Source organism: Oreochromis aureus, linkage group 3 (assembly GCF_013358895.1).
Source record: "Oreochromis aureus strain Israel breed Guangdong linkage group 3, ZZ_aureus, whole genome shotgun sequence".
Lineage (NCBI taxonomy): Eukaryota > Metazoa > Chordata > Actinopteri > Cichliformes > Cichlidae > Oreochromis > Oreochromis aureus.
In genome coordinates this window covers 19,657,711-19,680,876 of record NC_052944.1, presented here as the reverse complement: position 1 = coordinate 19,680,876, position 23,166 = coordinate 19,657,711, and the positions used below count along the sequence as shown (strand labels likewise).

General features: G+C 38.7%; 1 protein-coding gene and 1 long non-coding RNA gene across 2 annotated transcripts; one reads left to right on the top strand and one right to left on the bottom strand.

Moving 5' to 3' along the window:
* Positions 1 to 3,288: 3,288 nt before the first annotated feature.
* On the bottom strand, positions 3,289 to 10,321 carry LOC120433437 (mucin-22-like; the record flags this gene model as incomplete). Its single annotated transcript, XM_039599626.1, has 5 exons — positions 10,279 to 10,321; positions 8,628 to 9,347; positions 7,653 to 7,835; positions 5,316 to 6,566; positions 3,289 to 4,766 (listed from the first exon to the last, which is right to left on the bottom strand). Coding segments are annotated over exons 1-5 (3,675 nt in total), but the record flags the coding sequence as incomplete, so codon positions are not given.
* An 8,199-nt stretch (positions 10,322 to 18,520) lies between these two features.
* On the top strand, positions 18,521 to 19,709 carry LOC120438931. Its single transcript, XR_005612260.1, has 4 exons — positions 18,521 to 18,555; positions 19,241 to 19,306; positions 19,400 to 19,438; positions 19,658 to 19,709. It is a non-coding gene; the product is annotated as an uncharacterized LOC120438931 (long non-coding RNA).
* The last annotated feature ends 3,457 nt before the right edge of the window (positions 19,710 to 23,166 follow it).

The following is a 23,166-nucleotide window of genomic DNA, read 5'->3' as shown; positions in this document are numbered from 1 at the left end:
TAGTTGAAGCTGTTGTAAACCCTGTAGTTGTATTTGTTACAGGTGTGGTGTTTGTAAGATTTGTTGTCGTTGCGTTTGTAGCTGCACTCAGCATTGATGTTGTGGTGTTCACAGGTGTAGTTGAAGCTGTTGTAGACACAGTATTTGTATTTGTTACAGGTGTGGTGTTTGTAAGATTTGTTGTGGTTGCGTTTGTAGCTGCAGTCAGCATTGATGTTGAAGTGTTCACAGGTGTAGTTGAAGCTGTTGTAAGCCCTGTAGTTGTATTTGTTTCAGGTGTGGTGTTTGTAAGATTTGCTGTGGTTTCATTTGTATCTGTAATCATTGATGTTGTAGTGCTCACAGTTGTAGTTGAAAGCACTGTAAATGTAAAGAAAAGGAAACTTGTGTCACTTAAAAAAAACAGTTCTGACCTATTGTTAATTTAAAATATAATAATATTCAATATTACTTACCAGGGTCACTGACAGTAACTGTGGTAATGTTGAAGAAAGTTATGTTTGGAGCTGCATTAATCAAAACATTTGCAATGTCAGTGTTATTAGGCACTGCTGTAGATGCAAACCGAATGTCAATGTCAGTGATGATAGATCCGTTTCTGCAGAATGAATAAACCAAACATCATTTTACTTGCATTAATTCATTATGTATTATATATTATATGGAATCTGCAAATAAAAAATAAATTACCGGAATCCAGTCACTATCATTGAGAGGTATGAAGGAAACGTCGTCTTATAGATAGGTTCAAGCTACAGAAACACACGCAATCAAAGATCTGTCAGTACGAATCCATGCAATTGACCATTGCTTGACTTGAAGATCAAAACTTACTGTTGTCACTGTCATCAAGGATCTTTCTCTAAACGCTGGAGATGATGAGTTCAGCAAGTTGTCTGTAAATGCCTCTCCAACTGATGTGAACTTCAACTCCTTTGTTATAACTGGCTCAGCAGTTGTAGTTGTTACAGGTGTAGAAAACAAAGAGCAAGAGCAAAGCAATTGACAACAAAGTAATTTACATAACCACACAATGCTTTTTATATATATATACATTGTAAATCCCATTAAACGTAGCCTTTCTCATGTGTAGCACATTAAAAAATTAAGTGGGGGTTGGGGGAGGGGGGGACAAAGATGTTCATATTTGATGTTAAATATGAATAGTTGTATTGACTTGTTTCAAAAACAATCTTTTAGGAGTGACAAGTGTGACTTCTGTTTACTCACTGTTTACTTGGGTTGCTACGACAGATGTTGTATCAACAGAGAGATTGAAAGTGTTGTTGGGATTAGACACAGCTGTGACTAACGTTTGTTGAACATCTTTAGCCTCTGGGATTTCTGCAGGTGTTATGGTGTTGTTAAACACAACCTCGACTTCTGCTTCAGTATCAGATGCTCGTGTTCTGGTCCCAGCTTGTCTGAATGAAAAAGAGAAGGAAAAAACGTCAATTTTCTATTAAATATCCTAAATCAACACTATTTTTAGTCATTGTCAATAATAAGATTAGTGCTGATATAAATGAACAAAAGTAAATATCTTACCTAAATGCTACGACAATGACACGGCTGAAGAATAAACCATATCGAGCTCTATAGATGAATTCATACTGTGCGAAGCAAAGTAGAAATAAATAAATTAATTCAAATGTAGTTATAATCAGCTGGAATTTTAAAAGCAATGAAAATCAATGTCTGTATTTTACCTACCACTATAACCACTTGTGCTGCAAGTGCCTGAAATTGTGGACTGGTTTTATCTTCGAGTTGAGGCACAAAGGGTGTAACCAAAACTGCTGCAATAACGACAACTGGTGCACGAACTACCGGCACTGCTGTTGTTGTCGTTGTTGTTGCCGTTGTTGTTGGCTTTGTTGTTGGCTTTGTTGTTGTTGGCTTTGTTGTTGTTATTATTGTTGCTGTTGTTGTTGGTTTTGTTGATGTTGCTGCTGTTGTTGTTGGCTTTGCTGTTGTTGTTGTTGTTGTTGTTGTTGTTGCTGTTGTTGTTGGCTTTGTTGTTGTTATTATTGTTGCTGTTGTTGTTGGTTTTGTTGATGTTACTGCTGTTGTTGTTGGCTTTGCTGTTGTTGTTGTTGTTGGCGTTGTTGTTGTTATTATTGTTCCTGTTGTTGTAGGTTTTGTTGATGTTGCTGCTGTTGTTGTTGGCTTTGTTGTTGTTGACGTTGCTGCTGTTGTTGTTGGCGTTGTTGTTGTTATTATTGTTGCTTTTGTTGTTGGTTTTGTTGATGTTGCTGCTGTTGTTGTTGGCTTTGCTGTTGTTGTTGTTGTTGTTGTTGGCGTTGTTGTTGTTATTATTGTTCCTGTTGTTGTTGGTTTTGTTGATGTTGCTGCTGTTGTTGTTGGCTTTGTTGTTGCTGACGTTGCTGCTGTTGTTGTTGGCTTTGCTGTTGTTGTTGTTGTTGTTGTTGTTGTTGTTGTTGTTGGCGTTGTTGTTGTTATTATTGTTCCTGTTGTTGTTGGTTTTGTTGATGTTGCTGCTGTTGTTGTTGGCTTTGTTGTTGCTGACGTTGCTGCTGTTGTTGTTGGATTTGCTGTTGTTGTTACTATTGTTGTTGCGGTTGTTGTTGGGTTTGTTGTTTTTGTTGCAGCTGCTGTCGTTGTTGTTGCTGTTGGCTTTGTTGTTGTTGATGCTGCTGTTGTTGTTGGATTTGTTGATGTTGCTGCTGTTGTTGTTGGCTTTGCTGTTGTTGTTGTTGTTGCTGTTGTTGTTGTTGTTGTTGTTGTTGGCGTTGTTGTTGTTATTATTGTTCCTGTTGTTGTTGGTTTTGTTGATGTTGCTGCTGTTGTTGTTGGCTTTGTTGTTGCTGACATTGCTGCTGTTGTTGTTGGATTTGCTGTTGTTGTTGCTATTGTTGTTGTTGCTGTTGTTGTTGGGTTTGTTATTTTTGTTGGAGCTGCTGTAGTTGTTGTTGCTGTTGGCTTTGTTGTTGTTGATGCTGCTGGTGTTGTTGTTGTTGGATTTGCTGTTATTGTTGCTATTGTTGTTGCTGCTGTTGTTGGGTTTGTTGTTGTTGTTGTTGTTGCAGCTGCTGTCGTTGTTGTTGCTGTTGACTTTGTTGTTGTTGATGCTGCTGTTGTTGTTGGATTTGCTGTTGTTGTTGTTGCTGTTGTTGTTGGGTTTGTTATTTTTGTTGGAGCTGCTGCAGTTGTTGTTGCTGTTGGCTTTGTTGTTGTTGATGCTGCTGGTGTTGTTGTTGTTGGGTTTGTTGTTGTTGTTGTTGCAGCTGCTGTTGTTGTAGGCTTTGTTGTTGTTGTTGTTGTTGTTGCTGCTGCTGTTGTAGCCGTTGTTGTTGCTGTAGTTGCACTTGAAACTTCAGTTTTTAAAGCTGCAATTGCTGTTGTCTCTGTAGTTGCAGTTGAAACTTCAGTTGTTGTTGTTGCTGTAGTTATTGTTCTTGCTGTAGTTGCAGTTGTACCTTCCGTTGTTGTTGATTCTGTAGTTGCTTCAGAAACTGTTGTTGCCTTTGTTTCTGTAGTTGCAGTTGAACCTTCAGTTGTTGTTAATGCTGTGGTTGCTGTTGTACCTCCAGAAACTGTTGTTGTTTCTGTAGTTTCAGTTGTACCTTCAGTAGTTGTTGATGGTCTAGTTGCTGTTGTGCCCTCAGTTGTTGTTAAGGCTGTGGTTGCCATTGTACCTTCAGTTGTTGTTGATGCTGTAGCTGCATTTGTTGCAGTTGTACCTTCAGTTGTTGTTGAGGCTGTGGTTTCTGTTGTACCATCAGTTGTTGTTAATGCTGTAGTTGCTGTTGTTTCTGTAGTTGCAGTTGAACCTTCAGTTGTTCTTGATGCTGAAGTTACTGTTGTTTCTGTAGTTTCAGTTGTACCTTCAGTAGTTGTTGATGCTGTAGTTGCAGTTGAACCTTCAGTTGTTGTTAATGCTGATGTTGCCGTTGTACCTTCAGTTGTTGTTAATGCTGATGTTGCCGTTGTACCTTCAGTTGTTGTTGTTTCTGTAGTTGCTGTTGTTTCTGTAGTTGCAGTTGAACCTTCACTTGTCGTTGATGCTATAGTTGCTGTTCTTTCTGTAGTTTCAGTTGTACCTTCAGTAGTTGTTGTTTCTGCAGTTGCTGTTGAATCTTCACTTGTTGTTGATGCTGTAGCTGCTGGAGTTGCAGTTGTACCTTGAGTTGTTGTTGATGCTGCAGTTGCTGTTGTTTCAGTAGTTGCAGTTGAACCTTCAGTTGTTGTTGATGCTGTACTTGCTGTTGTTTCTGCAGTTTCAGTTGAAACTTCAGTTGTTGTTCGTGCTGTAGTGACTGTTGTACCTTCAGTTGTTGTTGATGCTGTAGTTGCAGTTGAACCTTCAGTTGTTGGTGATGCTGTAGTTGCTTCAGAAACTGTTGTTGCCTTTGTTTCTGTAGTTGCAGTTGAACCTTCAGTTGTTGTTAATGCTGTGGTTGCCATTGAACCTTCAGTTGTTGTTGTTTCTGTAGTTGCTGTGGTTTCTGTAGTTGCAGTTGTACCTTCAGGAGTTGTTGATGGTGTAGTTGCTGTTGTACCTTCAGTTGTTGTTAAGGCTGTGGTTGCTGTTGTACCTTCACTTGTTGTTGATGCTGTAGCTGCATTTGTTGCAGTTGTACCTTCAGTTGTTGTTGAGGCTGTGGTTTGTGTTGTACCTTCAGTTGTTGTTAATGCTGTAGTTGCTGTTGTTTCTGTGGTTGCAGTTGTTTCTGTACTTTCAGTTGAACCTTCAGTTGTTGTTAAGGCTGTGGTTGCCGTTGTACCTTCAGTTGTTGTTGATGCTGTAGCTGCTGTTGTTGCAGTGGTACCTTCAGTTGTTGTTAATGCTGTGGTTGCTGTTGTTTCTGTAGTTGCAGTTGAACCTTCAGCTATTGTTGTTGCTGAAGTTGCTGTTGTTTCTGTAGTTTCAGTTGTACCTTCAGTAGTTGTTGATGGTGTAGTTGCTGTTGTGCCTTCAGTTGTTGTTAAGGCTGTTGTTGCCGTGGTACCTTCAGTTGTTGTTGATGCTGTAGCTGCATTTGTTGCAGTTGTACCTTCAGTTGTTGTTGAGGCTGTGGTTTGTGTTGTACCTTCAGTTGTTGTTAAGGCTGCGGTTGCTGTTGTACCTTCACTTGTTGTTGATGCTGTAGCTGCTGTAGTTGCAGTTGTACCTTCCGTTGTTGTGGATTCTGTAGTTGCTGTCGTTTCTGTAGTCTCTGTTAAACCTTCAGTTGTTGTTGAAGCTGAAGTTGCTGTTGTTTCTGTAGTTTCAGTTGTACCTTCAATAGTTGTTGATGGTGTAGTTGCTGTTGTGCCTTCAGTTGTTGTTAAGGCTGTTGTTGCTGTGGTACCTTCAGTTGTTGTTGATGCTGTAGCTGCATTTGTTGCAGTTGTACCTTCAGTTGTTGTTGAGGCTGTGGTTTGTGTTGTACCTTCAGTTGTTGTTAAGGCTGTGGTTGCTGTTGTACCTTCACTTGTTGTTGATGCTGTAGCTGCTGTAGTTGCAGTTGTACCTTCCGTTGTTGTTGATTCTGTAGTTGCTGTCGTTTCTGTAGTTGCTATTAAACCTTCAGTTGTTGTTGAAGCTGAAGTTGCTGTTGTTTCTGTAGTTTCAGTTGTACCTTCAGTAGTTGTTGATGGTGTAGTTGCTGTTGTGCCTTCAGTTGTTGTTAAGGCTGTTGTTGCCGTGGTACCTTCAGTTGTTGTTAAGGCTGTGGTTTGTGTTGTACCTTCAGTTGTTGTTAAGGCTGTGGTTGCTGTTGTACCTTCACTTGTTGTTGATGCTGTAGCTGCTGTAGTTGCAGTTGTACCTTCCGTTGTTGTTGATTCTGTATTTGCTGTCGTTTCTGTAGTCTCTGTTAAACCTTCAGTTGTTGTTGAAGCTGAAGTTGCTGTTGTTTCTGTAGTTTCAGTTGTACCTTCAGTAGTTGTTGATGGTGTAGTTGCTGTTGTGCCTTCAGTTGTTGTTGAGGCTGTTGTTGCCGTGGTACCTTCAGTTGTTGTTAATGCTGTGGTTGCTGTTGTTTCTGTAGTTGCAGTTGAACCTTCAGCTATTGTTGTTGCTGAAGTTGCTGTTGTTTCTGTAGTTTCAGTTGTACCTTCAGTAGTTGTTGATGGTGTAGTTGCTGTTGTGCCTTCAGTTGTTGTTAAGGCTGTTGTTGCCGTGGTACCTTCAGTTGTTGTTGATGCTGTAGCTGCATTTGTTGCAGTTGTACCTTCAGTTGTTGTTGAGGCTGTGGTTTGTGTTGTACCTTCAGTTGTTGTTAAGGCTGTGGTTGCTGTTGTACCTTCACTTGTTGTTGATGCTGTAGCTGCTGTAGTTGCAGTTGTACCTTCCGTTGTTGTTGATTCTGTAGTTGCTGTCGTTTCTGTACTTGCTGTTAAACCTTCAGTTGTTGTTGAAGCTGAAGTTGCTGTTGTTTCTGTAGTTTCAGTTGTACCTTCAGTAGTTGTTGATGGTGTAGTTGCTGTTGTGCCTTCAGTTGTTGTTAAGGCTGTTGTTGCCGTGGTACCTTCAGTTGTTGTTAAGGCTGTGGTTGTTGTGCTTTCTGTAGTTGCAGTTGAACCTTCAGTTATTGTTGATGCTGTAGTTGCTGTTGTTTCTGCAGTTTCAGTTGTACCTTCAGTTGTTGTTGATTCTGTAGTTGCTGTCGTTTCTGTAGTTGCTGTTAAACCTTCAGTTGTTGTTGAAGCTGAAGTTGCTGTTGTTTCTGTAGTTTCAGTTGTACCTTCAGTAGTTGTTGATGGTGTAGTTGCTGTTGTGCCTTCAGTTGTTGTTAAGGCTGTTGTTGCCGTGGTACCTTCAGTTGTTGTTAAGGCTGTGGTTGTTGTGCTTTCTGTAGTTGCAGTTGAACCTTCAGCTGTTGTTGATGCTGTAGTTGCTGTTGTTTCTGCAGTTTCAGTTGTACCTTCAGTTGTTGTTGATGCTGTAGTTGCTGTCGTTTCTGTAGTTGCAGTTGAACCTTCAGTTGTTGTTAATGCTGTACTTGCTGTAGTTGCTGTTGTTTCTGTAGTTGCAGTTGTACCTTCAGTAGTTGTTGATGGTGTAGTTGCTGTTGTACCTTCAGTCGTTGTTAAGGCTGTGGTTGCTGTTGTACCTTCAGTTGTTGTTGATGCTGTAGCTGCTGGAGTTGCAGTTGTACCTTCAGTTGTTGTTGAGGCTGTGGTTTGTGTTGTACCTTCAGTTGTTGTTAATGCTGTAGTTGCTGTTGTTTCTGTAGTTGCAGTTGTTTCTGTACTTTCAGTTGTACCTTCAGTCGTTGTTAAGGCTGTGGTTGCCGTTGTACCTTCAGTTGTTGTTGATGCTGTAGCTGCTGTTGTTGCAGTTGTACCTTCAGTTGTTGTTAATGCTGTGGTTGCTGTTGTTTCTGTAGTTGCAGTTGAACCTTCAGCTATTGTTGTTGCTGTAGTTGCTGTCATTTCTATAGTTGCTGTTGTTTCTGTTGTTGCTGTTGTTTCTGTAGTTGCAGTTGAACCTTCACTAGTTGTTGATGGTGTAATTGTTGTTGTACCTTCAGTCGTTTTTGATGCTGTAGCTGCTGTTGTTGCAGTTGTACCTTCAATTGTTGTTAAGGCTGTGGTTGCTGTTGTTTCTGTGGTTGCAGTTGAACCTTCAGCTATTGTTGATGCTGTAGTTGCTGTTGTTTCTGCAGTTTCAGTTGTACCTTCAGTTGTTGTTGATGCTGTACTTGCTGTTGTTTCTGTAGTTGCAGTTGAACCTTCAGTTGTTGTTTGTGCTGTGGTTGCTGTTGTACCTTCACTTGTTGTTGATGCTGTAGCTGCTGGAGTTGCAGTTGTACCTTCAGTTGTTGTTGAGGCTGTGGTTTGTGTTGTACCTTCAGTTGTTGTTAATGCTGTAGTTGCTGTTGTTTCTGTAGTTGCAGTTGAACCTTCAGCTATTGTTGTTGCTGTAGTTGCTGTCATTTCTATAGTTGCTGTTGTTTCTGTTGTTGCTGTTGTTTCTGTAGTTGCAGTTGAACCTTCACTAGTTGTTGATGGTGTAATTGTTGTTGTACCTTCAGTCGTTTTTGATGCTGTAGCTGCTGTTGTTGCAGTTGTACCTTCAATTGTTGTTGATGCTGTAGTTGCTGTCGTTTCTGTAGTTGCAGTTGAGCCTTCAGTTGTTGTTAATGCTGTAGTTGCTGTAGTTTCTGCAATTTCAGTTGTACCTTCAGTTGTTGTTGATGCTGTACTTGCTGTTGTTTCTGTAGTTGCAGTTGAACCTTCAGTTGTTGTTTGTGCTGTGGTTGCTGTTGTACCTTCACTTGTTGTTGATGCTGTAGCTGCTGGAGTTGCAGTTGTACCTTCAGTTGTTGTTGAGGCTGTGGTTTGTGTTGTACCTTCAGTTGTTGTTAATGCTGTAGTTGCTGTTGTTTCTGTAGTTGCTGTTGTTTCTGTACTTTCAGTTGTACCTTCAGTCGTTGTTAAGGCTGTGGTTGCCGTTGTACCTTCAGTTGTTGTTGATGCTGTAGCTGCTATTGTTGCAGTTGTACCTTCAGTTGTTGTTAATGCTGTGGTTGCTGTTGTTTCTGTAGTTGCAGTTGAACCTTCACTAGTTGTTGATGGTGTAATTGTTGTTGTACCTTCAGTCGTTGTTAAGGCTGTGGTTGCCGTTGTACCTTCAGTTGTTGTTGATGCTGTAGCTGCTGTTGTTGCAGTTGTACCTTCAATTGTTGTTAAGGCTGTGGTTGCTGTTGTTTCTGTGGTTGCAGTTGAACCTTCAGCTATTGTTGATGCTGTAGTTGCTGTTGTTTCTGCAGTTTCAGTTGTACCTTCAGTTGTTGTTGATGCTGTAGTTGCTGTCGTTTCTGTAGTTGCAGTTGAGCCTTCAGTTGTTGTTAATGCTGTACTTGCTGTAGTTGCTGTTGTTGCTGTTGTTACTGTTGTTTCTGTAGTTGCAGTTGAACCTTCAGTTGTTGTTTGTGCTGTAGTGACTGTTGTACCTTCAGTTGTTGTTGATACTGTAGTTTCTTCAGAAACTGTAGTTGCAGTTGAACCTTCAGCTGTTGTTGATGCTATAGTTGCTGTTGTTTCTGTAGTTGCAGTTGAAGTTTCTGTTGTTGATGATGCTGTAGCTGTAGTTGAACCTTCAGTTGTTGTTGATGCTGTAGTTTCTTCAGATACTGTAGTTGGAGTTGTACCTTCAGTTGTTGTTGATGCTGTCGTTTCTGTAGTTTCAGGTGAACCTTCAGTTGTTGTTAATGCTGTAGCTGCATTTGTTGCAGTTGAGCCTTCAACTGTTGTTGATGCTGTAATTGCTTCAGATGCTGTAGTTGCAGTTGAACCTTCAGTTGCTGTTGTTTCTGTAGTTGCAGTTGAACCTTCAGTTGTTGTTAATGCTGTGGTTGCCGTTGTACCTTCAGTTGTTGTTGTTTCTCTAGTTGCTGTTGTTTCTGTAGTTGCACTTGAAACTTCAGTTGTTGTTGATGTTGTAGTTGCTGTTGTTTCTTCAGATAGTGTTGTTGTAGTTGTACCTTCAGTTTTTGTCGATGCTGTAGCTGTAGTTGAATATTCAGTTGTTGTTGTTGTTGATGCTGTAGTTTCTTCATGTACTGTAGTTGGAGTTGTACCTTCAGTTGTTGTTGATGTTGCCGTTTCTGTAGTTGCAGGTGAACCTTCAGTTGTTGTTAAAGCTGTAGATGCTGTAGTTGCAGTTGAACCTTCAGTTGTTGTTGATGCTGTTTCTGTAGATGCCGCACTGGTGGGTGGAGCTGGAATTGCACAACTGTCTGCAGCAGTTGGTGTAGTGGCAAGCTCAATTGTCACTATAGAGCAGATAGATTATTACGTTTAACACATACACACATACCAAAACCACATGCATAGATAGATAGATAGATAGATAGATAGATAGATAGATAGATAGATAGATAGATAGATAGATAGATAGATAGATAGATAGATAGAGTTGACTTTTGTTGAGTAAAACAAGGAAGGATGTGACTAAACTAAATTTAAGAAACCCTCTCACATTGAGTAACATTTTTAAAACCGTTTCATGAAAAAATTGTCAAAAAAATAATAATAAAGTCATTTGAAATTATATATTTAATTCTTCAATAATTAATCATGCTACTATACTCCAAACTGATCAAGAAAAAGAAAAACACTTAAAAGAAGCTGTTAATCGACATGATATGAAAGCATGTTACTAAAAAATATGTTCAGATATTACTAAAATATGACGAATTAAAATCTTAAAAGCTAATAAATTGTAACCAAAAAGTGTGGCACATTGTGTGTGTATGTATTTTTATTTTATTTTATTTTTTTAAGAGCTGCATTCTAATTTTTGTAAAATAATCAGTTACTTACCCAGTATGGTTAACAAAACGGTCAATGTTTGACAAGCCCCCATTACGGCCTCATGTACCTGAATATGAATATGAATGTTTGTTATAAATTGATGTGGCAGTACTTATGCATTGACATAGCTTTTATTTATACTCTCTCCCTCTTCAGACAAAGTTGAAGTTGTTGCCAATCATGCTCTTCACATGGATCTAAAACACCGCTGCCCATAAGTGTTTGGTTTTTTTTTGTTTTATTTGGTTTTGTTTATTGAAGCTTGTCTTTTTTTAGGCCTGTAACCTCTACTTTTGTCCTCAATTTTATTTTCAAATGTTTAAAGAACACACTTCATGCGATGCTCTTTGGGAATTACTTTTTTTGTTCAAAAGTACAATTAAACCTGTCAAATTATATTTGCCACCATTACACCATTAGTAGATTCATTTTAAAAAATGGAAACAAAGTATGTTGTGTGAAGGGTGTTAGTAATGGTACATATTAAGAAATTATTATTTTTGTAATTGATAACGCATTATTACATTGTTATTAATTACTTGATTAAATTAATTAACATTTGTAAATGGACTGATTGATATATATATATATAGTACCTTTTTACTAAAGTTTAGTTCCAAAACTACTTGGTGCTGCAAGCCTTATTCATGCCATCACACATCTATACCTACCCAAGCACTGTTTCACAAAGAATCATGTATATATGTACACTTTTGGCAAGCTTGAATTCAATATCTTGCCCAGGGATACTTTGAAATACTTGTTGACTTTTCAAAAAAAAAGTACATTGATACTAATGTGAGAACAGACTGGGTTTGTGTAAAGAATTTGTGTTCTGGGACACAAAAACAAGAATCGAAAGTTTATATTGCAGAGACAAGAAAAAAATAGTGTCCAAAAAAACAAATCTGTATTCTAAAAGTTGTAACAGAACAGACATAGAACAACTTCAGTTTATTAATTTATTGTGCTTTTTCCTATGTTCTAACAGTATAGCCATTTTTACTGGATACACTACTATATCATACACAGTAGAAATAATAATCATACTTCTTTCTTTTTTTTTTCCTTGATACATTATTTTTTTCATCACTTTTAGGCAACAGAGTTGAAAAGATTTAGGTTAAATGTACTGTCTGCATAGAAAAAACGTTTTCTACGGCGTGAAAAAATATCACAATAGAACATTATTTTTCATCATAGCTTCAGGTTAAGTGTAACAAATGACAATAACCATTACACAATAAATTGTAACACAAAACGCCTAGCACACACTAAATTTACATATAGACCAAAGACATACAGATTTGCTCACCCTAGTGCCGTAATTGACAGAATCCTTATTCAGCCTCCCCTGTACCTGTCTGATCTCTTGTGATGCCACCAGTCTGTTCGGGCATTATATATTTGCTTCACAAGTATGTGATGCCCACACACAATTCTATTGAAATGTTTTGAGCCGCCAGTTGAAGATACAAAGATAAAAAGATTAAATAAAAAAAACATTCCTGAAAAACTTTAAGTCAGTTTCATGGTCCAGTAATCAGCATTGTTAGTCAGCATTCCACTGATGTGAACTAATCAGATGTCAAAATATTATCTAACAAGCTGAATACTTTGAATTCAAATACTTATGATGAATAATCTGAAAATGCATAAAATGCATAACAAGCATTTTGAGATTAACTATATATATCTCCACAAATCTTCAATAGAATTTTTTTAAATTCCTCTTCCTTCTTTCCCACTGTGACTGACAAAAAATACAGACAACCAGATGATGTCTGTCTTGTAAGTTACCTTTGGCTTTCACTTTGGAAGAGGAACAAAAGACAAGTATTTAACAATGTATTCATTGCAATGTTTTCTTTTCATACAATCCACTGACTTTCAATGTGAGATCTATTTGCTAAAAATGAAACCAAAAGTGCACAATGACAGGTTTTAAGGAGTATTTGTGTGCCACTCAGGGTAAATAAAGCTTAAAATGTCTTTCCAGGCAGTCACATTTATTCTGCTTGAGGTTGTATTGTACCAAATTTTCTATACAGCTACAACTGCAAGTACACACGGAGAGACAAGACATGTATTGACTGATTGATTGATATACATGAAAAAAAAAAAACATTGTCTTCTAGTATAACAGGTGCTCGAAAAGGAGTGGGAGGAAGTAATACTTATATGCTCCCGGCCCTTCACATATTTAAAGCTCAGTTGTGTAGTTGTGCAGCTTTGTATTATTATTTGCATGATTTCCACCTGATCTGATTTCGGAATGATTTTCCCAACGATCTGTTTTTTGCCACTTCTGTGTTTTTCTTTCAATCATCTCAGTATTCTCAATAAAGTTTTAGTAGTTGCTAAATTTACCCTATGAAACTTGAGCCAGAAATCACCAAAAAAATCTAAGCAAAATCATATCAGAAAACATCAGATTGACAGCCTGATGCAATCGAAAAAAAGAAAAACATTTTAATATGCATGTGATGGATCTCCTCAGATTAATTTTTAAAAAATCAATGGTTCTAAAAAAAGATGTAAACCAGGGTAAGAACTAAACCGAGTCCAGATTAAATGACTAAGACACATTTCAAGTGGCACTTCATTGTACTTGGACTTTTACTACATCTTTCTGTTGCTCTGTTTCTCTTTCTGTACTTCAGGTATTGAACATATACAGTGGCTTGCAAAAGTATTCGGCCCCTTTGAACCTTTCCACAATTTGTCACATTACAGCCACAAACATGAATCAATTTTATTGGAATTCCACGTGAAAGACCAATACAAAGTGGTGTACACGTGAGAAGTGGAATGAAAATCATACATGATTCCAAACATTTTTTTTTACAAATAAATAACTGAAAAGTGGGGTGTGTGTAATTATTCAGCTCCCTGAAGACAATACTTTGTAGAACCACCTTTTGCTGCAATTACAGCTGCCAGTCTTTTAGGGTATGTCTCTACCAGCTTTGCACATCTAGAGACTGAAATTCTTGCCCATTCTTCTTGCCACAGATTCTCGGTTGGATTCAGATCTAGACTTTGACTGGGCCATTCTAACACATGGATATGTTTTGTTTTAAACCATTCCATTGTTGCCCTGGCTTTATGTTTAGGGTTGTTGTCCTGCTGGAAGGTGAACCTCCGCCCCAGTCTCAAGTCTTTTGCAGACTCCAAGAGGTTTTCTTACAAGATTGCCCTGTATTTGGCTCCATCCATCTTCCCATCAATTCTGACCAGCTTCCCTGTCCCTGCTGAAGAGAAGCACCACCACAGCATGATGCTGCCACCACCATATTTGACAGTGGGGATGGTGTGTTCAGAGTGATGTGCATTGTTAGTTTTCCGCCACACATAGCGTTTTGCATTTTGGCCAAAAAGTTCCATTTTGGTCTCATCTGACCAACATGTTTGTTGTGTTCCCCACATGGATTGTGGCAAACTACAAACGGGACTTCTTATGGTTTTCTGTTAACAATGGCTTTCTTCTTGCCACTCTTCCATAAAGGCCAACTTTGTGCAGTGCACGACTGATAGTTGTCCTATGGACAGATTCCCCCACCTGAGCTGTAGATCTCTGCAGCTCGTCCAGAGTTACCATGGGCCCCTTGACTGAATTTCTGATCAGCGCTCTCCTTGTTCGGCCTGTGAATTTAGGTGGACAGCCTTGTTTTGCTAGGTTTATAGTTGTGCCATACTCCTGCCATTTCTGAATGATCGCTTGAGCAGTGCACCCTGGGATGTTCAAGGCTTGGGAAATCTTTTTGTAGGCTAAGCCTGCTTTAAAATCCTCAATAACTTTATCCCTGACCTGTCTGGTGTGTTCTTTGGACTTCATGATGTTGTTGCTCCCAATATTCTCTTAGACAACCTCTGAGGCCGTCACAGAGCAGCTGTATTTTTACTGACATTAGATTACATGCAGGTGCACTTTATTTAGTCATTAGCACTCATCAGGCAATGTCTATGGGCAACTGAATGCACTCAGACCAAAGGGGGCTGAATAATTACGCACACCCCACTTTGCAGTTATTTATTTGTAAAAAGTGTTTGGAATGATGTGTAATTTTCGTTCCACTTCTCACGTGTACACCACTTTGTATTGGTCTTTCACGTGGAATTCCAATAAAATTGATTCATGTTTGTGGCTGTGATGTGACAAATTGTGGAAAAGTTCAAGGGGGCTGAATACTTTTGCAAGCTACTGTAAATCTCTCAAACAGCTCCATGTTATCCCTTCAAGGTTGTTATTCATATCAGGCATAATGGCATCTTTATTATCTAGAGCTAGAGGTCTTTTATGCACCTAGAACACCTTATAAAAACATACAATTTTCATTTGATGCCAATTATATCACATTTATGTACAAAAAACAGGTATTTTTGCTGTATTGTGATGCAACACATTGCCTGGCAATTCCTATGGATTAAAAATGACATTTACATAGTAAACAGGGACCCACAAAAATTGTTAAACTTCTTACTGGTGGTCTTTTGGCTCGTCCAGAAATTGAGATCAGCAGTATCTGTAATTTAGTGATAGAATTCTGGCACAAATAGATGGCACTCAGATTACAGAGTTGTAGAAAATTGATTGATTGATTGATTGATTGATTGATTGATTGAATCTTTATTTTGAACATGTTGAAAAAGTACAACAACATAGAATTCAAAGAGACAAATAAACAAAGCAAAACAAAAGGAAAAACGAGCAACCACAACTATAAATAACTTTCATGTTCAAAAAGGAGCAGGAAGAAGCATAAGCTTATTTAATCCCACCCCTTTTCCACTATGTAGTAATCAATAGACTACAGAAATACCTCCTTGTAATTACATATGTTATGTGTATTTTTTTTTATATATATATATATATATGTTTCTATCTATCCATACATACATATATACACATACACACATATACACATTTTCAATAACCCCAGTAACACCTCAAAGGATATAAACCTACAGATATATATACCCATACCAACATACCCGTTCTCCCGCACACACATGAAAATATTGGACAACAACACCCTATCAAATCTCTACCTCCTCCCTGTACCCTGTAAAAACCATATCCCTAAACCGCTTTTTAAACTGAGCCATGCTCGGACATTGCTTCTTATCTTTACTTAGTCTGTTCCACAGCTTCACTCCACACACAGAGATGGAAAAACTTTTTAATGTTGTACGGATACAAGGATGTTTTAAATTTAATTCCCCCCTCAAATTGTATCCCCGTTCCCTTTTAGAAAACAATTTTAGAATATTGTTAGGAAGCAGGTTATTTATTGCTTTATACATAATTTGTGCAGTGAGAAAATGAACTTGTGATGATCCTGGGCCATGTTGGCCCAGCATTCTTAGTTTTTGTGCGTTTTGTATTTTGTTCTTTATTTATGCCCTGGTTTCTAGGTTGTTCTGTTAAGATGTTCCTTATTTGATTACCCCCTGTGTGCTCCTCTGTGTATCTGTGAGCCCTCGTTTCCCCTCCTTAGGTTTTATTCCATGTTTTCCCCAGCCCGTAATGTCCGTGCTCTCTCTCCTCCTGTCTGAACCTCTGTGTACTTCCTGTTTTACTTTGACAGTGTCCCATCAGTGTTGCGTTTACTCCTGCCGTGTCTTGTTATGATTATCAGTGTCACCTGTGTTCCCCGTGTGCTCCCACTTCCCTCGTTAACCCTCTGTGTATTTATGTCTGCGTCTCCCTCAGTTCTGTGCTACATTCTCCCTCAATCATGGCCGGGTGTTTCTCCGAGTATTACATTATAGTTTCCCAGTTTAGGTTGTATGGTTTTTCTCTCGAGCAATAAAGCTGTGTTTTGAGTTCATTCCTGCGTCCATGAGCTTGCATTTGGGTCCTCATCCTGCCTGCACACAGCCTAATCATGACAGAAGAACGCGGCCACGACATGGACCCAGCAGCTCACAATCCCTCCGCTGAGCTCCGGGCAGATTTAATTGACACGGTGGAGTACCATTGCCAAGAGTGGGTAGCGCTGCCAGTTCCAGAATACCAGGTATTGTTAGCCACTCGCTTACAGAGGATGGTTTCCGGACTCCCCTGGCTATTTGGCGCGCTACACCCCCTCATTCAGGACTTCCTCGTCTCCACCGTACGTATCCGCCCGGAGCTGTCTCTCCAGTATGAAGAGTCGGAGGATGTTCAGCCCGGTCCGCTGGAGGATTCGCGGCCCGGTTCATCTCCTCCCCCTTCTCGGCGAAAACGGCATACATGCCGCCGTCGCGCCAGTACAGCTGAGCAGGCTTCACCCGTGGGAGAGAGTGACTGTGCGTCACACACTCAGCCCAAATGTTCTGAACCCGGACTTCATGACTTATCCACCACCGTGAGTAGCACTGTTTGGCCCTCCGTGGATATTGTGTTGCCTAACTCAGATAATTATGCCACTTTGTGTTTGGACTCTAGAGACACTATACAGCGAGGCACCTCAGTGTCAGATTATTCACCAGTTGCTCTCGCTAGTGATCTTTGTGTTTTTGAGCCCTCAGATTCTGGTAATGCTTGCAGTATTTCCTCTGAGTTAGCCAATATGGATGTTTCCACCGTAGAGTTAATGAACAAAGGACTGTTATTCCACACCAGCCTCACCTACACCTACCCCTACTAACTATAAGCTAGACAGCTTAAGAACAGCAGAGTTGCTGAAACCAGCCTGCCATAAGTCTCTGATTGCTAGTACTGTGTTCGGCACCATCAACCTAGTTTACCCTGTGTCAGTTACTGTTCCTGTGCTTGGCTCTCCACCTCCAGTTCCTGTACCCAGGGCAGCGCGGGCCCAGCTTTCCCTTGCACCCGTATCAGTTCCTCGGGTGAGGGTGGCTGAGGTCCAGCTGCTCCCTACTTCCGTCTCCAGCCTGGCAGAGGCTCCGTTCATCCCTGCACCCGTACCTGCTCCTCGGGTGGGGTTGATGGACAGCCAGCCATTGCCTGCGCCTGTTTCAGTTCCCCGGGTGAGGTCAACTGTGACCCTGCCGACTCCTGCACTCGTCTCAGTTCCTCGGGTGGGAGCAGCAGAGGTCCAGCTAGCTCCTGCACCTACACCGGCTCCCAGGGTATGGGCAGCCAGAGCCCAGCTCGTCCCTGCACCCGTGTCTGTTCCTCGGGTGGGGATGGCTGGTGTTCGGCCAGGCCCAGTACCCATTCCTGATCCCCGGAGGAGAGCAGCCAAGAGTCAGACACCTGCTCAGTCACAAGTTCAGCTACCTACTCATCCACCATCACTACAACCATCATCTCAACCACCACTACAACCCATGCTTTTATCCATAGCGCAGTCATTAGCTCTGTTATTAGCCCAGTTCCCTGTTTTGTCACCAGCTCATTCTCTAGTTCAGTCATTAGCTCAGTCACCAGCCCAGTTAATAGCTCAGCAACCCATTCAGACACTGCCAACCTCAGCTGGAAGCCTTTGTGAGCTTTCTCCGCCAGCTGAGGACTGCGTGGTGCTGACAAACTTTGGACAGACTGAAATGTAATTATTGCCAAGAGTGAAAAAGCACTGATAGTGTAATCTACAGCTGTGGCCAAACGTTTAGAGAATGAGAAGTGTTGTTTATTTACAAAGTTTGCTGTTTCAGTGATAGTTGTATATCATATTATAGCACTTCAAACAGAGGTGATCCAGTAATGCTGCACTAATGAATTAGACTAACTATTCACTTTAGCTAAAGTTATTAAGTTAGCTAAAGAGTTGGGATGCTGTGTAAGACATAAATAAAGCTAAAATACAAAGGTTTGGTTACTGTTTTGCATGTTTCCCTACTGTAGGGGTCTCTGCAAGCATACAGGGCTCTGACAGGGTACAAGATGACAACTTTGGAATTCTACTAGAAACAGTCGATCATATTTGTTTGTCAAAGCTAAATCCAGGGCAAACTAGGCTAAATTAGCGTTTTTAGCTAACAGCTACACACTCAAAAAAATGAATGAGGTGGATTGTTCAGTGTATATTAATTATTTATTTTCATTTTACTTAAAATATATGTTTTTGTTAAGTTAACATATGTTTTTCTAATCAAGTCTACGTAATTGTGTCTATTATTCACTATACATAATACTAATGTGTTACTTGATGGCATAACATTTAAGTCAATTAGGATCGATATACTTTGTATATCCACAAGGTGGCAGTAATGCAAAAACAGTTGTAATGAAACCGCGAAGAACAACAAGGTTTCACGGCTTGGGCCTGCTCATGCGCAAGACTTCAAATTTAACTTAAACGTTGTTTTGGCGCCAAGCTGCTGTTTCTTTGAGAGGTAAGACCACTTTTTTCTTTGACTATGTTGTGTAGTATCTACATGTCGAGCATGGTTATATTTTGCGTTTGTCTTATAAGACATGTTATATCGTTTGCGTGCGCTTGTTCTACATTAGTTTTACTGGGTCCTGGACATGCTTAACATGCTTATTTTGTGGACTGTGTAAGAAACATTTTTATTGTTTTTGGTTTTATTAAAGGATTAGCTACAGGGGTTCATGGGGTTATTTTTTCATTTGCTTTCTTGGGATTCCTTTACTGTAATCCGAGAGTCATAAATATCGAATAGGATAGCAAGGATAGCATAAAGTGACATTTAAAATCCAAAAGTCGGGCGAAAGCCACTGTGACACCATTGTTATGCTCTATCAGTAATCTGTATTATGTAAAATGGTCTGTAAATACAGCATGTTTCCTAGGAGTGATACAGATCAGCATAGTTATAAATTACAGTTTGTTAAATCACACACTTACTTTTTAAATAAAATTATTCACGACATATGAGTGGGCAGACAATGGAAGTCGACAGTCCTGGTGATAATTGCTTCTATAGAAAGTTAGCACATGGCAGTGTCAATCTCTTGCTTTTCTTCTGAGTAGTATTTTATTTAGTTGTAATTCAATCAATAATTTGCTTCTTGAAATTAAGTAATGAATTTCTTGTTTTATTTTATAAATCTCAGATCCTGCCTTTACCTGCTCCCTCCTATACTGATGTGGTGTATGTGGTACTGCTGAGCTTGTATGTGGTATGTGAACTGTTATACTTTTAAAAACAAAACTGTTTTATAAGTTAATTTTTCTTTAGTGACCCATTCAATGCCCTGTTATTTCTTCTCCAGATCTGAACCATTGTAAAGGTTGCAGTTCAAGGGCCTGAGGTATGAAATTCTTTTCAGATCAGCTGTGATCAATATTTTTGGAACTTGATATATAACAATAAAAGCTGTAATGGCTCCATTAGCATTTTGTGTAAATGTTTGTGTTAAAATTATAGCTTTAATGAGGTCTTTCTACATTAGTTTCAGTTATAAAGTATGTATATGTGTACATATAGTATGTATATTTACAGTATGTTGTGTTTGTTGACATGTTTTCAGGTGGAAGCAGAATTTGTGAGGATTACTACTGCTCCACTTGTTCCAAGGCTTTTGCACAACTTGACCAATACACTGACCAGCTCATAAAAGTCTTCAAGAAAAAGGAGGTGCTGCAGTGAAGAAAATTAGACAAACTTTGGCTCCAGCCACAAAGGTGCGTTATTCTGTTGGTAGCAAAATATTATGGCTAATAAGATCACTTTCAAATTTAAACAGCTAGTGTATGGTAGCTGCACAGTGTACTTACATTTATATTAAGCAAGACAAAGTTTGGTACTCAAAACTTTGGAAAATTAAAATTACCTAAACATAAGTAAAATCTGATCCCTCAATTTCGGGTTAAACCATAAGTGAATGTTTTTATGTTAAAGATCAGTTTTTGAATGCAAAAAAGATGACGTATTAGTTTGTCTATACCTCCATTATGGACATATATAATGTGGTGGAAACCCTACCCAACAGGTTAACTATTCATGTCCATGTGATGATTAGTTGGTCTTGTGTACATGTCTATCTGTGCAGTAAATATGTCATTCATTTTGCGTATAATGTGAGTTTGTCATCCTAAAGTATATCTGTTTTCTCTTCCTGTATCTCTGCCACTCTCTACAGAAGGAAACTATTGAAAACGGGAGGGAGTGTGTCCTCAGGGCATTACCTTTTTACCTGAATGAAGACCCAAGCATCCTCTTCAAAGAATAATTGGTTGGTAATTTTAGTTTAGTTTTTTATCTGTATTAAACCAAATTTTGAATAACTAATGTTGTTGCATGTTGTAGTGTTGTTGTTGTTGTTGTAATTTGCATGGAACCTGTTTAAATGTTTTGGGGAATCTGGGGTGCATGTTCCTAATATTGTGTTTACTTCATTAAAGGGTAGCTTTGGCTCTTTTTTTTTCTTTTCCTTTTTTTAAGTTAACTGGACGCCATTTTTCTTTGTTTTTGTGTCTAAGCTACAGCTGTTCAGAGGGAGCTGGAACAAATTACCCTTGCTATCTTCACCATTGAAAAAGCTGATGTCAGCACTCCTCCAGCCGATGTGGGTATAACCATCTAGGGTGTTCTGCATGACCTGGAAAACATGGCCTCTGCATGTGCACTCTTAATGGGTGGGATATATGCACTGAATCTCAGTTAACCTCGAGACTGAAAGCTTTCTTTGAAGTACTTCAGAAGCTCTTCCTTCATCTGTATGTCAGCAGACTCTTGACCAAGGTACAGATACTCAAGAATAAACTGAACGAATAAGCCAATCCTTAATTTGGATGATGAATGTTCTGTCAGATGGACAGAAGTTTTTCAGAGGCTGAATGGGAATAAAACGGTAATTTGTTGAAAATGACAGAAAGGGAAAATTACATTTAAGAGAAATTTTGAAAAGTTTGAAAAGTTTGTAAACTACTACAATTTGAGAGATTTTACTCTTGTGGGGGAGAGGGGGCTAGTAAGAGACAATCAAAAGTGTTGAGATTTAAAGGATTTAATTGAGAGATGATACTGCACCAGAAATGTTGAAGGGTGGTGTGTATATTAGTGTTCAAGGTATATTGTTATGAGGTGGAAATATGTTCATATTCTGTTTGTGTTACATTGTGTGCATTGTAAAGGTAATTGCAATACATACTAAGAATAAGGGTAAGTTAGGAATGCAGGATGAATGTATATTTTGCGGACTTTTAAAGACGAACAATTGTTTCCATGTTAAAATGTTTACAACCCAAGTTTTTTGCCCAAACACTGGTAAAATAAACGTTGAGGGTGGCAAGTGTTAAATGGTTACTGTTGTGCTGTTGCAAAAAAACTGAACGCTGACAAGCTGTTTTATTGTTAGACCATAATGCTGGCATGCTTTATTTAAGTTTTATTTGGGATGGTGATATAATTTTCTTTGATTGCTAATATCAGTGGACTATTTATTATTATTATTATTATTATTATTATTATTATTATTACTACAACATTAATTTTTTTTTAATTGTGGCTGTTGAGGTGGACACTTCACTTTGCATTGTTAAAGGAAAACACTTCATTGGCGTTGTGTTACTGGACTGACCCTAAGCAATCATTGCAAATACCAACTTTGCTATCCATTTTATCCACACTAAAAGAAAAAGCACTCCACAGACCTTACTAGCATCACATATGCGTAACTCAAGTGTCATCTTATCGACATGTTATGTGGTCTTCAATGTTTTTTTTCTTCTATTTCTGGCAGATACAGACATTTAATTTAAAGTCTTGATGTTGCATCTGTCTACATACTGTTAGTTACTAACCCTAATGACCTGTTGTGTTTTATTTTGGACTGGGTTTACACAAATGCTCACTGAATGTGTTGGCAATAAAAGAAATTTAAAAAAATAAGTTGGATGTACTTAATTCATTTGTGTGGAACCTGTTGACAAAATAGATTTATGTAAAACTAATTAGTAAAGCACAAGGTGGCTGAAAATATAATATTTGAATTAATCTAACTTAAATTTAACATTTTACTGCCACAAATAAGAAATGTGTTGAAGTAACTAATCTAAACCATCTAACCTGTAAATATATCATTTATGTTCATACAACATAATTTGATTTAGGTAGTCTTAAATATCTCTTGTTAATCTTAAGTAGTTTTTTAAAATTAGATGAACTAAAGATTTTTGCTTTAAACTAACACAATGCAATTTCGTGGAACCTGTTGACAAAATAATTTTAATTAAAGTCAACGTTTCATTTTTTTGAGTGCAATAAGCATAAAAGTTACTGTATGGCTATCAATTGTTAACATGACACTTGTTCTTATACATGTAATACATTTATTACCAACCTGAGAGTTTATCCGCTGGTCATTCGACATGACGAATGACTTCTGAAGTCTTAATTCAGCTCAAGACGCTGTAGATTCCCGTCAGTAACACTTTCGGTCTGCTAGTAAAACGTAGTTCTATTAATCTGCGCTCGTTTACTCTTGAACCGGAACCAGATGTAAGTTCCAAAAAACTGAATTTTGGAACTGAAACTGAATGGTGAGAGAGCTGAATTTTTAAAGGATAAAATGCAGTTTCAAAGCAAATGAATTCATTTTCAATATATAAAATTCAATTTCAATTTAGTGATGATCATTTTCAAACCATAAATTCAATTTCAAATTAGACTAATTCAGATTCAGTTTTCAAAAGCATTTATTCAAGTTACAATTCAGATTCAATCTGAGCAATTCAAATTTAACTTATTCAAATTCAATTTCTGATGGCACAGATTTCTGCCCATACCAAAGAGCTGTCACTATTAGTGAAGCAAGCCATCATTAGATTGAAAAAACAAAACAAACCCATCAGAGAGACAGCAAACACATTAGGTGTGGCAAAACAACTGTTTGGAACATTCTCAAAAAGAAGGAATGCACCAGTGAGCTCATCAACATCAAAAGACCCGGAAGGCCATGGAAAACAACTGTGGTGGATGACCGAAGACTCCTTTCCCTGGTGAAGAAAACACCGCTCACAACAGTTGGCCAGATCA